This window comes from Calidris pugnax, unplaced genomic scaffold, assembly GCF_001431845.1.
Source record: "Calidris pugnax isolate Ruff unplaced genomic scaffold, ASM143184v1 scaffold166, whole genome shotgun sequence".
Taxonomy (NCBI): domain Eukaryota; kingdom Metazoa; phylum Chordata; class Aves; order Charadriiformes; family Scolopacidae; genus Calidris; species Calidris pugnax.
Genome location: NW_015090941.1, coordinates 1,297,371 through 1,310,761, shown reverse-complemented (window position 1 = coordinate 1,310,761; position 13,391 = coordinate 1,297,371). Strand labels below are relative to the sequence as shown.

General features: G+C 59.3%; 1 protein-coding gene across 1 annotated transcript in view; it reads left to right on the top strand.

Moving 5' to 3' along the window:
* SDC3 (syndecan 3) overlaps positions 1-13,391 on the top strand; it is a 70,474-nt gene that overhangs the window by 315 nt on the left and 56,768 nt on the right. Inside the window, exon 2 of the mRNA XM_014951845.1 lies at positions 868-989. Coding sequence (XP_014807331.1) covers positions 868-989 — 122 coding nt within the window. The remainder of the gene's footprint in view (positions 1-867; positions 990-13,391) is intronic.

Here is a 13,391-nt window from a genome sequence, read left to right as displayed (position 1 = left end):
CCCTGCCCCACCCCCGCCCGACCCCCTGCCTGCCCCCTGCCTGCACCTTGCCTGAGCCCTGCCTGCACCCTGCCTGCACCCTGAGCCCTGCCTGCACCCTGCCTGAGCCCTGCCTGCACCCTGAGCTCTGCCTGCACCCTGCCTGCACCCTGTCTGTGCCCTGCCTTAATCCTGCCCATACCCTGCCTGAGCCCTTGCCTGCACCCTGCCTGCACCTTGCCTGAGCCCTGCCTATGCCCTGCCTGCACCCTGAGCCCTGCCTGCACCCTGCCTGAGCCCTGCCTGCATCTTTTCTGCCTGCCCCCTGCCTTCATCCTGCCTGTACCCTGCCTGTACCCTGCCTGAACCCTGCCTGTACCCTGCCTGAACCCTGCCTGCACCCTGCCTGAGCCCTGCCTGCATCTTTTCTGCCTGTGCCCTGCCCATACCCTGCCCATACCCTGCCTGTACCCTGCCTATACCCTGCCTGCACCCTGCACCCTGCCTGCCCCCTGCCCACCACCCAGGAGTGGCTGAGGGGAGCGCCTGGGGGCCGCGGGGTGTCTCCGTGGGGTGATGCTGTACTGGCAGGACCCTCCTGTGACCAGGACATGCTTTTCCCACACTACTAGTGTGCTCCAGCGCTGTCAGGAGAAGCAGCAGCGGCTCCGGGAGGAAGGTGGCGGCTGCCACCTCCTCCTCCTCCTCTTCCTCCTCCTCCTCCTCCTCCTCTTTTCCAGAGGGAAGCATCCCATGGCCTGGCCACTCGCCAGCACCCGACCTGCTGCATTAAATAACCCTGAGCTCTTCCCCATCCTCCTGGGGGGTCATGGGGGTTTTTTGGGGGGGGTGCCGTGGACCGGCACGCCCCTATTTCTTGCGGGGCAGCGGGTGCATGCGGGGCGTCCTCCCGCCTCTCCCGGCACCCGTTATTCCCTTTCCTGAAGAGGCAGGAGGTGACTCGGGTGGTTGGGAGGAGGCTGCGGAGCCGCTACCGAGGAGCCCATCAGGTGCGTGATTGACTGGTCCCGGCAGCGGTGAATCCCGCTTTATTAAACCCAAATATCGCGCTTTGCCATCGATCCGGGGAAGCCTGAGCTCCTCCAGCAGCTCCCCTCCATCCCTGGGGGCCCGTGGTGGTGGTGAGAGGTGTGTGTGGCCGTGCCTCCCTCTCCATCACCCGTGGTGGGCGTGGGGTCGCTTGCAGGGGGGCTCCCTCCCCCCCCAAATAAGCTTTCCCCATTTGGGGGATTTTAGTTGGTAGAGGGTGATGCAGGAGGATAATTAAGCAGGAAAGGTTACGGGCTGATTAAATGCAGGGGTGGGAGGTGGTGGGATGCTCCTGGGGACCATGGGGTAGGGCTGGGGCTGGGGGAGGCAGCCCGAGGGGGGCAGGAGGCCGGTGTCCCCCGTGAGGGAGGGATGCTCCAGGGGACATGGGGCATCCTCAGCTGGAGGGGACCGAGGTCTCTCTGCTCCTGGCTTCTCTTCATGGAGGCTTTTAAATCATTTGGTCTCGTTGGACAAAGTCTTGGCTTCTCCCCGGGGTTGCTGGGGTGGGAGCAGTGATTTGGAGCAGCCCTGGTGTGTCCCGTCCCGGCTGCCGTGCCGACGGGACGGGGGATGGATTTTGGGGACCCCCGGTTCCCCTGGTGGGGTTGTGTGGGGAATTGGGTAACGCTGGCCACAAACCCCGCTCCCTTCTCCAGGGCAGCACCCGGATAATTAATTAATTAATCAATATTTGCACTGCAGAGAAGGGACAAATAACTCCATCCCCCCTTGGCCCCGAGCCCATGAGCTCCCTGGGACACAGGAGCCACATGTCCCTGTCCCGGGGAGGGCCGGGGGCCGCTGGCCCTGGAGCAGGGACGTGGTGTTGCCAGAGCATTGGGAACTGTAACGAGTCTCTCGGGACTCAGCACATCCCTTTGATCTGGCCATGGCTGTGATCCCTCCTGGCCCCGGGTTCAGGGAAGCTGGGATCGGTCCCTTTAACCCTTTGTGTGCCTCCCTGGGAGCACTGTGGGGCAGGGGCTGCCTCTGCTGGCGAGACCCCATCCCCCCATCCCCCCACCCCGAGTGGGTTTTCCCAGCAGTGTCACGGGCCCGTGGGTTTGGCTTTGGCCAGGATTCCCCCGAACTCCAAAGCTCAGGAGCTCACCCTGCTCCTCCCTGCCGACCCCCATCACCCTGGACCACTTTGAGGGAGGACAAGGTCTGGAGCTGTTTGGGGGATCCAGGCAGCTGGGTGGAGAGGAGCCCCCGCATCCGGGGGGTGAGATCAACCCCCGATTAGACACCCAAGAATCCAAGTGTGGGCTGTTTTCTGCATGGCTGGGAGCACTGGTGGCTCCTCACCCCTCAGAACACCCACAGGCTGGGGTTATCGCTCCTTCCTCTTCCTCTTCCTCTTCCTCTTCCTCTTCCTCTTCCTCTTCCTCTTCCTCTTCCTCTTCCTCCTCCTCTTCCTCCTCTTCCTCCTCCTCCTCTTCCTCCTCCTCCTCCTCCTCCTCCTCCTCGGTGCAGGGCCTCTGTGGGGAGCCAGGATGCTGGCAGCCGAGTGGCATCTGAGGAGGCTTTGGGGACAGCGCGGGCAGGGGGACAGGGCAGTGCCAGGCAGCACTGCTCACATTAATTAGCTGACTTAATGAGAGAGGGTGGCCCATGGGCTGGGCTGTAGTGAGATGGTGGGAGAGCGGGTGCATCCAGTGCACCCCCCCCCGTGTGACACCCCCGGTCTGGGCACCCTGAGTCCTGGTGAAGGATGCTTTGCCTCAGCCCTGGCTGGCTTGGCCGAGCCATGAGCTTAGGGATCAACTCGTCACCTTAATTACTGGGAGCGTTGATGAGCTGTAACCTTCCCGCAGTCTCTCAAGTCCCTCTCCCCGCTGGAGCTGTGTCTGGGACAACTCCTCACCCTGCTCCTGCTGCCGGGTACCAGGGAGGTGACGGGGATTCGTGTTTCCATGGAGCTCTCCCGGAGGGGGGGAACGCCGGGCAGCATCCCTTGCTCCTTGCAATCCCTTAAAACCCACCCTCGGCTGAGTCTGGAGGGGTGGTGGGGAACGTGGGACCTGGAGATGTCCCCACAGCCCTGCAGAGCTTTGGGGTGGAGCATCCACCTCCCCCTGCAGAGGATTTGCGGGTTTTAGCATCCCCCGCACCTCTGGGTCCCACCGGTACCCGTGTGGGGGTCTGGGGGTTTGCTGGGCCCCCTTCTCAGCACGGTGTTTGCCCAGTGCCCGGGGCAGGCAGCTCCCTGGTGGCATCAGGGCCATGGGGGCTCCTTCCCTTCTGAGGTTTTGGGTGCCTGGGGGCTGCCGTGAACTCGTGTGGCATGTCAGGAGTTTGCTAGGGCTCAGCCTGGCTCCCGGGGGGGTGCATTTGAGCCCCGTGGTGTGACCCCGGTGGTCCCCCCTGGCCTGGTTTGTAGGGACATCCCAGCTCCCCCCATCCAGCTGAGCTCAGCACCCAGCTCCTTCCTTCCCCAGCAAGAGGTGAAGCAAGTTCAGGGAGAAATTGAGCAATAATAGCAAAAGGTCCTAGAGCTTCCTGAGGGGTGAAGAGTCTTCTGACCACTGGAATCTCCTGTCCCTGCCTGTGTGTGGTGTGGGTGAAGTGGGGGTTAAGTCCCCAAGTGTCCCTAAGGCTCCCTTTTCCCGGAGACGAGCGGGAGCCCTGGGAGACGGCAGCGGGGCCGGGGGAATGCCCGTCCCCAGCAGGACGTGAGCCGGGTACCAAACCCTGCCAGGAGGCACCGAGCCCTGGGAGACGAGAACCTTCCCCTTCCTGAACCTTTTAAAACTCTAAAATAGTTTTGAGTCGGGGCGTTAACTCTTTCCCACATCCTCATCCCACCGGGCTTTCCCCACTCTCGGAGCGGGGCAGGGAGGCCGGGGCTGATCCCACCCTCACCCCCTGCCTGGCTCCGGGTGGGTTCTTTGCTTCTGTTCTGCTCCTCGATGAACCAACCCGGCGCTGGGCATCTCTGTGAACCCAGCCTCAGCACTCGGGAGATGGGGAGCAGTTATTTGGGGAGAAAACTCCCTTCGGCACGTGCTTCGGCATCCCCTGGGAGCAGTGGGAGGGGACCTTCACTGGAGCTGTGGTCCTCAGCATCCCCCAGCATTCCTCAGCATCCCTGAACATCCCTCAGCATCCCTGAACGTCCCCCAGCATCCCCGAACATCCCCCAGCATCCCTGAACATCGAACGTCCCCCAGCACCCCTGAACATCCCTCAGCATCCCCCAACATACCTGAACATCCCCCAGCATCCCCCAACATCCCTGAACATCCCTCAGCATCCGTGAACATCCCCCAGCCAGCATCTCCCAGCATCCGTGAACATCCGCCAGCATCCCTGAATGTCCCCCAGCATCTCCCAGCATCCCTGAACATCCCCCAGCATCCCTGAACATCCCTCAGCATCCCTGAACATCCCTGAATGTCCCCCAGCATCCCTGAACATCCCTCAGCATCCCTCACCATCCCTGAACATCCCTCAGCATCCCTCAGCATCCCCCAGCATCCCCCAACATCCTCCAACATACCCCAGCATCCCCCAACATCCCTCAACATCCCTCAGCATCCCCCTTCCCTCCTCATCCTCCCCACTCCAACGCCTGCACAAGGCTCAGGACCCCAGGGAGCTGCCGGAGAAGGATTTATCCTGCAAAATGGGCGATGCCATCGACCCCCCTCCATGGGGCAGAAGGGGGGGGACGTGCCTCTGTTTTTCACCCCGGGGGTGTCAGCCCGGCCCCGGCAGAAGATGCTGGTCCCTCCCATCCCGTGTCCCTGGAGACGGTGCCGCAACACGTGTGCGCAGGGAGGAGCGGCTGCTGCCGGGGAGGTTTTCCCAGCTTTTCCATCCTCGCTTTGTGCTTCTCCCTGTTTCCTTGACACGGTGCTTTATAGAGGGAGGGGGGGTAAATTTGCCATCGGGAGTGTCCGGGGGTCCTCGGCCTCCCCCAGCCACGGCTTTGGCAAACCCCAGCCAGTGCCTGGCTCCGGGGAGAGCGGAGGTGGGAGGGAGGGCGGCGGGGCGAAACAGAGGGCTTTTTGTGGCAACGCATACATCTTTCCCAGTTAATTAATTTGACATTTACGCCGAGATTCTCGTGCAAAGCTCCCGAGCGTTTCGGTGACCTTCGTGAGCAGCGAGCGGGGCAGAGCCCCCCCCTCCCCTGCTCTGTGCCCAGCCCTGCCGGGCAGGATGAGAGCGGCTGGAAGTCAAGGCAGGGGGGGAAGGATGTGGTTGGATCCAGGCATCTCCGGGGGCTGCCAAACTGAGCTGGGTGGCAGCTTTAACCCCCTCAATCCGTGTTTTTTGGGGTCTTGCTGTGGCTGGGAAGGAATGAGATGGAAGCCGGGGTCATGTGGGTGACACAGGGATGCTCCAATTTTACTATCGTGAAGGTGAAAGCCTTTTTGGAGCTGGTCCTTTAGAACCAGCCCCTGCCCAGGGAGGTGGTTGAGGCCCCTTCCCTGGAGATATTCAAGGTGAGGCTCGACGAGGCCCTGGGCAACCTGGTCTAGTTGGGGGTGTCCCTGCTGACTGTGGGGGGGTCGGACTAGATGGCCTTTGGAGGTCCCTTCCGGCCTGGACAATTCTATGATTCTATGATTCTATGACTCAAAAAGCTAATTCTGGTCCTGGTTAAACCTGTATTAACCCAGCCGAGGTGGTGCTTGTGAGGCGTTGAGCAGATGGAGGGGACAGCATCCATCTGGGGGGGGAGCTGCGAAGGGTCCCGCCATGCAATTCTATGATTCTATGATTCTATGACTCAAAAAGCTAATTCTGGTCCTGGTTAAACCTGTATTAACCCAGCCGTGGTGGTGCTTGTGAGGTGTTGAGCAGATGGAGGGGACAGCATCCAGCTGGGGGGGAGCAGCGAAGGGTCCTGCCACCCTCCCCCACCCTGGGGGTGATTCCCCCTGAACCTCACATCCCCCTTTTCCACCTCGGCATCCCAGAATAGGCGATTTCAGCTCTCTCTGGTCTGGATGGGGGTGTTTGCTGTGCCCCGGCCGTGCCATGTGCCCCCGCGGAGACGGAGGCCGCGTGTGTTTACATCTCTGTGGCCACGATGCAAAGCATCTCCCTCCCTCGGAACCGCTTGGCCGCGGCTCAAACTATTTATTTCAAGATAAAAATAACAGCAGCAACCTCAGGGCTGGTGCTTCTTCCCCGGCCAGTGGTGAAACAAGGATTATTTTAGCAAAAGTTGGGGGGTGGGAGGGGGGGAAACCCTCAATGTGGGGGAACCCAGGCACCCATCCCCACTTTTGCACCCCCAATTTGGGACCCGGATGGGGCGGAGGAGGCTGGAGCTGGGGAGAAGCATCGTCTCTCAGGCAGCACGGAGCACAACTTGTTGGCAAAACAGTTTGTTTGCCAAAAAATGCTGTTTTCTGGAGGAGGAGGAGGGGAATGAAGTGAAATATTTGATGAGCTGCGTTGGTCGGGCTGGATAAGGGCGGGCGGTCCCGAGCGAGTTTGCCTTGGTTCATAAGCGATGTTCGCATTAGAGAACAGCAAAATATACCAGAGGGCTGCGTTTTGGGGAAAGGGAGTGGGAGTTCTGGTCCAAAATGGGCATTTTTTTTAAAAAGCAGAGTATCTTATTTATTTCTTATTTTTTGCAAGGAAAGCTCTAACTGAAGAGAGAACCCCTGTGTTTCTCTCCTACCCCAGAGCAGTTTGCCCTGCGGAGGCAGCGAGTGGTGCTGGCACAGAGCACGCCAAGAGCTTTACCCCAAACTAGGGGTCAGTCCACTGTTTCCAGCTCATTTAAGGCAAATTTGGGTCCGTCAGGCTCCTAACAACTTTTCTACGTGCTGCCTGACCTGGGGATGCCTGCTGTGTCCTGAGATGCTGCTGGGAAACGTCCCCATTGCACCCCATAAAGATTAATCAGAAGAAGCTGGAATAATGCAATTTTTTTTCCCCCTTTTTGGGGCTTTTTGGGGAGTGGTATCATCCAGCCTGTAATTCTCCTTCTCCCTCGTGCACGGGGCTGCTCGTGGGTTTGCTCAGAGCGAGGAGGGGGGGTCGTGGGAATCTCCTGTCACCGAGTTGAGGGTATTTAAGGGCCGGAGCTGAGTGTCACCGGAGATGGCACTTACGGGGAGCGTGAGGAGGAGGCAGGGACCGGGACTGAAAACTGCTCCGAGGCCCTGGCTCTGGCCCAGTGGAAAAACCCGGAGCTGCCAGGTATTTGTTGATGAAACGGGATGATTTTGTGCAGCTCCGGCGACGCTTTAACCCGCGCCTGGGAGGCTGCTCCCAGTGTGAGGTTCCCTTTTTTGGAGGCGCTGGGAGAGACGGCCACCACGTCCCCGTGATTTGGGGTGTTTTGGTCCTCGGATGGAGTCACCGCTTCCTCTTCCCTCCTCCTCCTCTGGGACAAATAATGCAGAATATAATAAATCAGCTTTACAAGGTGCTCCCCTCCGCCTGAGGCCTGATGCACTCAGTGCACGTGCCAGGGGGCTGTGACCTGGAGTACCCACTTCTCGTGCTCCCATGGCACTGATGAGCACTAATTAAGCCCTAATTGGCCACCAGTGGTTGCAAGTCAGTGCCCTGGCAGCACGCGTGGCTCGAGCCCCATGCGGTGCTGCCGTGGCCTCTGTCGGAGGGCTGCAAACCTGGGTGGGATCCTGGGGTTAATTAGCCCGGCGTTAATTAGGGAGCGTGCCGACATGTATTTGCTGAGGGGGAAACCGGGGCGTTAAATGGGGACCTGAGCATCAAAGAGGGACTGGGATGAAACGGGGTCCTGTGCTGGGCTCGGTGGCCGTGGGGCATCGTGGTCCCCCCCGGGGTCCCCGGGGACCCACAGGTGCCGGAGCTGGACCCGGCTGGGATGCTCAGGTGAGGGCATCCGCCTGCAATGCAGCACCCAGCAACACCCAGCAGCACCCAGCCTCCCTAATGGGTTGCTTTTTGTTTTCTCCTGGCATGAAAAAGAGCTGTTTCTCCCCATTTATCAGGAAATAATTGTTTTGGGTGCAACTTGCTCGTTAGCTGCCTGGCAAGCTGTAATTAGGCTGTTGGAAAGGGCTGTAGGGAGGGTTGAGGAAGTTGGCCTGGCTCCTTGGGGGGCCCTCTGTGGTGTTGGGGTGTCCCCTGCAGTTTTGGGGTGTCCCCTGCGGTGTTGGGGTGTGGGGGCTGCGGGGGCTGAGCAGGGCCCCTGGATTTTTGGGGTGTTAATTACGAGCCGCATCCCTGGCTGCTGTAAATGGGGTGAGTGGGGTTCTCCCTCTTTACCCTCTTGCTTTTAATTGGGATTAATTAATGCCTGCTCCTCTGACTCGAGGTGACTGTCCCACCTCCAGACTGCGGTGTTTAAAGCCACTTGGTGGTGTGGGTCACGCCACCCCCAAATGTCCCTACATAGATGTCCTTAAAGCCACCGTGGGTGATCCCTGGGGACCCTGATGCTCTCGGTGCCGGGGAATCACTGCAGCCCTGCTCCCCATGGGATGCCTGGTCCTGTCGGGAGGTGGGGGGAAGGTCCTGGCTGCAGAACATCCTGAATCCCTTTATTTTCCAAGGTGAAAGCTCTTCAAACACCCCACCAAAGGCTGGAGGAGGAGGAGGGTGGGAGGGAAGGCTCTTGGTGACGCGGAGGAAGAGAGAGGGAACCCACTGAATACTGAGTGTGGTGCAGGGATGGATTTGCAGAGGTTGCCTGGTGCCCATGCTGGTCCCTGCTGCATCATCCCTCACGGGGACGTCTGGGGACACACATCCCTATGGATGTTTCTCCATGAGTGCCATCCCACCACAGCACCCGCTGCATTGGGAGCAGCTGTGACTCCGTGCCTGGGGCTGAGCTCCCCTGGACCCTACCTTCTTACTCTTGGGGTAAAACCAGGCTGAAAAGAGTCAGTGGGGAGGATGTGCCATGGGGTTCTGCATCCTCGGGGCAAGACATCCCCCTCTGCCTCTCCTTCAGATGCCCCAGACACCCACGAACCCCCATCCCCATCTACGCACACCCTCACCCATCTCCATGAGTGCCATCCCACCACAGCACCCGCTGCATTGGGAGCAGCTGTGACTCCGTGCCTGGGGCTGAGCTCCCCTGGACCCTACCTTCTTACTCTTGGGGTAAAACCAGGCTGAAAAGAGTCAGTGGGGAGGATGTGCCATGGGGCTCTGCATCCTCGGGGCAAGACATCCCCCTCTGCTGATGTGAAATCCTTTGGATGCCCCAGACACCATTGCACCCCATAAAGATTAATCAGAAGAAGCTGGAATAATGCAATTTTTTTTCCCCCTTTTTGGGGCTTTTTGGGGAGTGGTATCATCCAGCCTGTAATTCTCCTTCTCCCTCGTGCACGGGGCTGCTCGTGGGTTTGCTCAGAGCGAGGAGGGGGGGTCGTGGGAATCTCCTGTCACCGAGTTGAGGGTATTTAAGGGCCGGAGCTGAGTGTCACCGGAGATGGCACTTACGGGGAGCGTGAGGAGGAGGCAGGGACCGGGACTGAAAACTGCTCCGAGGCCCTGGCTCTGGCCCAGTGGAAAAACCCGGAGCTGCCAGGTATTTGTTGATGAAACGGGATGATTTTGTGCAGCTCCGGCGACGCTTTAACCCGCGCCCGGGAGGCTGCTCCCAGTGTGAGGTTCCCTTTTTTGGAGGCGCTGGGAGAGACGGCCACCACGTCCCCGTGATTTGGGGTGTTTTGGTCCTCGGATGGAGTCACCGCTTCCTCTTCCCTCCTCCTCCTCTGGGACAAATAATGCAGAATATAATAAATCAGCTTTACAAGGTGCTCCCCTCCGCCTGAGGCCTGATGCACTCAGTGCACGTGCCAGGGGGCTGTGACCTGGAGTACCCACTTCTCGTGCTCCCATGGCACTGATGAGCACTAATTAAGCCCTAATTGGCCACCAGTGGTTGCAAGTCAGTGCCCTGGCAGCACGCGTGGCTCGAGCCCCATGCGGTGCTGCCGTGGCCTCTGTCGGAGGGCTGCAAACCTGGGTGGGATCCTGGGGTTAATTAGCCTGGCGTTAATTAGGGAGCGTGCCGACATGTATTTGCTGAGGGGGAAACCGGGGCGTTAAATGGGGACCTGAGCATCAAAGAGGGACTGGGATGAAACGGGGTCCTGTGCTGGGCTCGGTGGCCGTGGGGCATCGTGGTCCCCCCCGGGGTCCCCGGGGACCCACAGGTGCCGGAGCTGGACCCGGCTGGGATGCTCAGGTGAGGGCATCCGCCTGCAATGCAGCACCCAGCAACACCCAGCAGCACCCAGCCTCCCTAATGGGTTGCTTTTTGTTTTCTCCTGGCATGAAAAAGAGCTGTTTCTCCCCATTTATCAGGAAATAATTGTTTTGGGTGCAACTTGCTCGTTAGCTGCCTGGCAAGCTGTAATTAGGCTGTTGGAAAGGGCTGTAGGGAGGGTTGAGGAAGTTGGCCTGGCTCCTTGGGGGGCCCTCTGTGGTGTTGGGGTGTCCCCTGCAGTTTTGGGGTGTCCCCTGCGGTGTTGGGGTGTGGGGGCTGTGGGGGCTGGCGTGGCTGGGCAGGGCCCCTGGATTTTTGGGGTGTTAATTACAAGCCGCATCCCTGGCTGCTGTAAGTGGGGTGAGTGGGGTTCTCCCTCTTTGCCTTCTTGCTTTTAATTGGGATTTAAAGCTGCCTGCTCCTCTGACTCGAGGTGACTGTCCCACCTCCAGACTGCGGTGTTTAAAGCCACTTGGTGGTGTGGGTCACGCCACCCCCAAATGTCCCTACATAGATGTCCTTAAAGCCACCGTGGGTGATCCCTGGGGACCCTGATGCTCTCGGTGCCGGGGAATCACTGCAGCCCTGCTCCCCATGGGATGCCTGGTCCTGTCGGGAGGTGGGGGGAAGGTCCTGGCTGCAGAACATCCTGAATCCCTTTATTTTCCAAGGTGAAAGCTCTTCAAACACCCCACCAAAGGCTGGAGGAGGAGGAGGGTGGGAGGGAAGGCTCTTGGTGACGCGGAGGAAGAGAGAGGGAACCCACTGAATACTGAGTGTGGTGCAGGGATGGATTTGCAGAGGTTGCCTGGTGCCCATGCTGGTCCCTGCTGCATCATCCCTCACGGGGACGTCTGGGGACACACATCCCTATGGATGTTTCTCCATGAGTGCCATCCCACCACAGCACCCGCTGCATTGGGAGCAGCTGTGACTCCGTGCCTGGGGCTGAGCTCCCCTGGACCCTACCTTCTTACTCTTGGGGTAAAACCAGGCTGAAAAGAGTCAGTGGGGAGGATGTGCCATGGGGCTCTGCATCCTCGGGGCAAGACATCCCCCTCTGCCTCTCCTTCAGATGCCCCAGACACCCACGAACCCCCATCCCCATCTACGCACACCCTCACCCAGCTGGGGAGCTGTGGGCATCCCAGTGCCCTGGGAATGTGCTGACCTGGGATTCAGTTCTCCCTCTAATTTTCCTCCTGGTCCAATGGCTTGTGGGTGAGTGGGGATGCAGGTACTTGTCCCTACGTGTGGATTCTGGGACATCTGATGGTTGCCATGCATCTTTCCTCCTGGTCCAATGGCTTGTGGGTGAGAAGAGTTGTAGGGCTTGGGATGGTGGGGCTGGGACCTGGGTGTAGTTGGCTGGTATTTGCCTGGGGCTGGTGGTGCCTGTCCCTGTGCAGGGATGCTGGTGTGTCTGACAGTCCCACGGGGGGATGCTGGGACTCATCCCTGTGTGGGGGTGCTCGTACTTGTCCCCATATGGGGATTCTGGTACATTTGACAGTCCCATCACATGGATGCTGGTACCCATCTCCCTGTGGCAAGACGTTCCCCTTCTGCTGGTGTGAAATCCTCCAGATCCCCCAGACACCCACAAAACGCCCCCACTACACACACACACACTCACCCAGCTAGAGACGTGTGAGCAAAGGATGCTGTTTACCGAATTTTGGGCTGGTTTTGCAGACAGCCAACCTCTCTTTGTGTCTGCAGCATCCCGAGCGAGACCCAGAAATAGCCTGTGAGGGGCACGGCCTTCAGGTATTTTTGGTTGATGTAGAAAGAAGGGGGGGGAAAAAACTCCTGGCCGGGCTCTGTGGGCAGCAACCTGGCTTCAAAGGCGCCCCAGCCCCAGAGGAAATTGGAATTACACCAGCTGGGAAGGGCAGGCAGCAAGCGGGGGGCAGCTGGGGCTGAAGGAAGCAATAGCTCTGTGTCCTGCCTCCCTCCTGTCAGAGGAACGACTTTTTGGGTCTAAACAGTGACTTTTTGGATCTAAACAGTCATTTTTTTTTTTGAGTCTAAACACCTGGGGGTGTCTGCTTAGGATACTTCCATCCAGCCCTTGGGCACCCGAGGCTTTTTGCTGAGTTAAAAGCACCAGCAAAGGGACTGGGGAAGATGAATCCCGTGGGCTCCTCTGTAGAGACTCCAACACAGTATTTGGTAAAAAGTGTTTATTTCTGGTGGTTTGGGTTTTTTTCTTTTTTTTTTTTTTTTCCCTAAGAAGCTTTTTGGCTGCTGATCCCACCAGCCTGGTGTGAGGCTGAGGATTGGGCTGGGGCCATCCCCGCTGCGAAGCACCCGCTGGTTGGGGAGAGGGTCCCAGGAACCCAGACATGGGGCTTTTTCCTTCTGCCCCAGCTCCAAAATCCCCATTTGCTCCCACCAGCATCCCAGGATTGCTCCCAGGATGCATCTTCAGGGGGGGCAATTCCCCCAGGGCCGTGCATCCCAGGGCTGGAACTTCTGGATAAAAAAGCATTGGGGAATCCCTGCTGCCCAGCTCCGTGATGCTGGGGTGGGGAAGGGGAGAAGTTACTTTCCATGGGGCAGGGTTGGGGTGCAAACTCTCCACGCTCCCGTCCTGCCCCTCATCCTGTCAGGATTTTTGCCCCCCAGCTCAGGAAGCGGCTGTGCCCGCAGGCGGCCGGGCATCCCCCTCCCCACCCCTCTCCCCCCTCATTTTCCTCTCTTCAGCCGCAGTGTTTTGCCTGATGGACTGGATTAAAGCCCGGACGTGAGGAGGACAAGCTGCCAGCAATTAGGCTGGGCAAGCCCTCCCCCAGCCGGGCCGGGGGGAGAGGAGCAGGGCTGGATGCTGAGATTTTGGGGAGAAGGGACCATTTCTTCCCTTCGGCTCCACTTGGGATGTTTTGGGTAGATTCCCCATCCCCTGGGAAATGGGTTGGGTGCCTGCTTTTTTTGGCTAGAAGCCACAGAGCAGGGGCTGGGCTGTTGCTGAGGCTCTGAGCTCTTCAGCTCATCCTATTTGCTCCGAATTTGGCCCAAAATCCTCCAAATCTCTCCCCAAAAGCCCCTGACCCCCAGCGGGTGAGCACCCCACACTTTCTCTCCCGTGGCACTTCAGGAGATTGGGAATTTTGGGGCTGCTCCTGGCTGCCAGGCGGGATGCTCACCCCAGCACCCGCTTCCC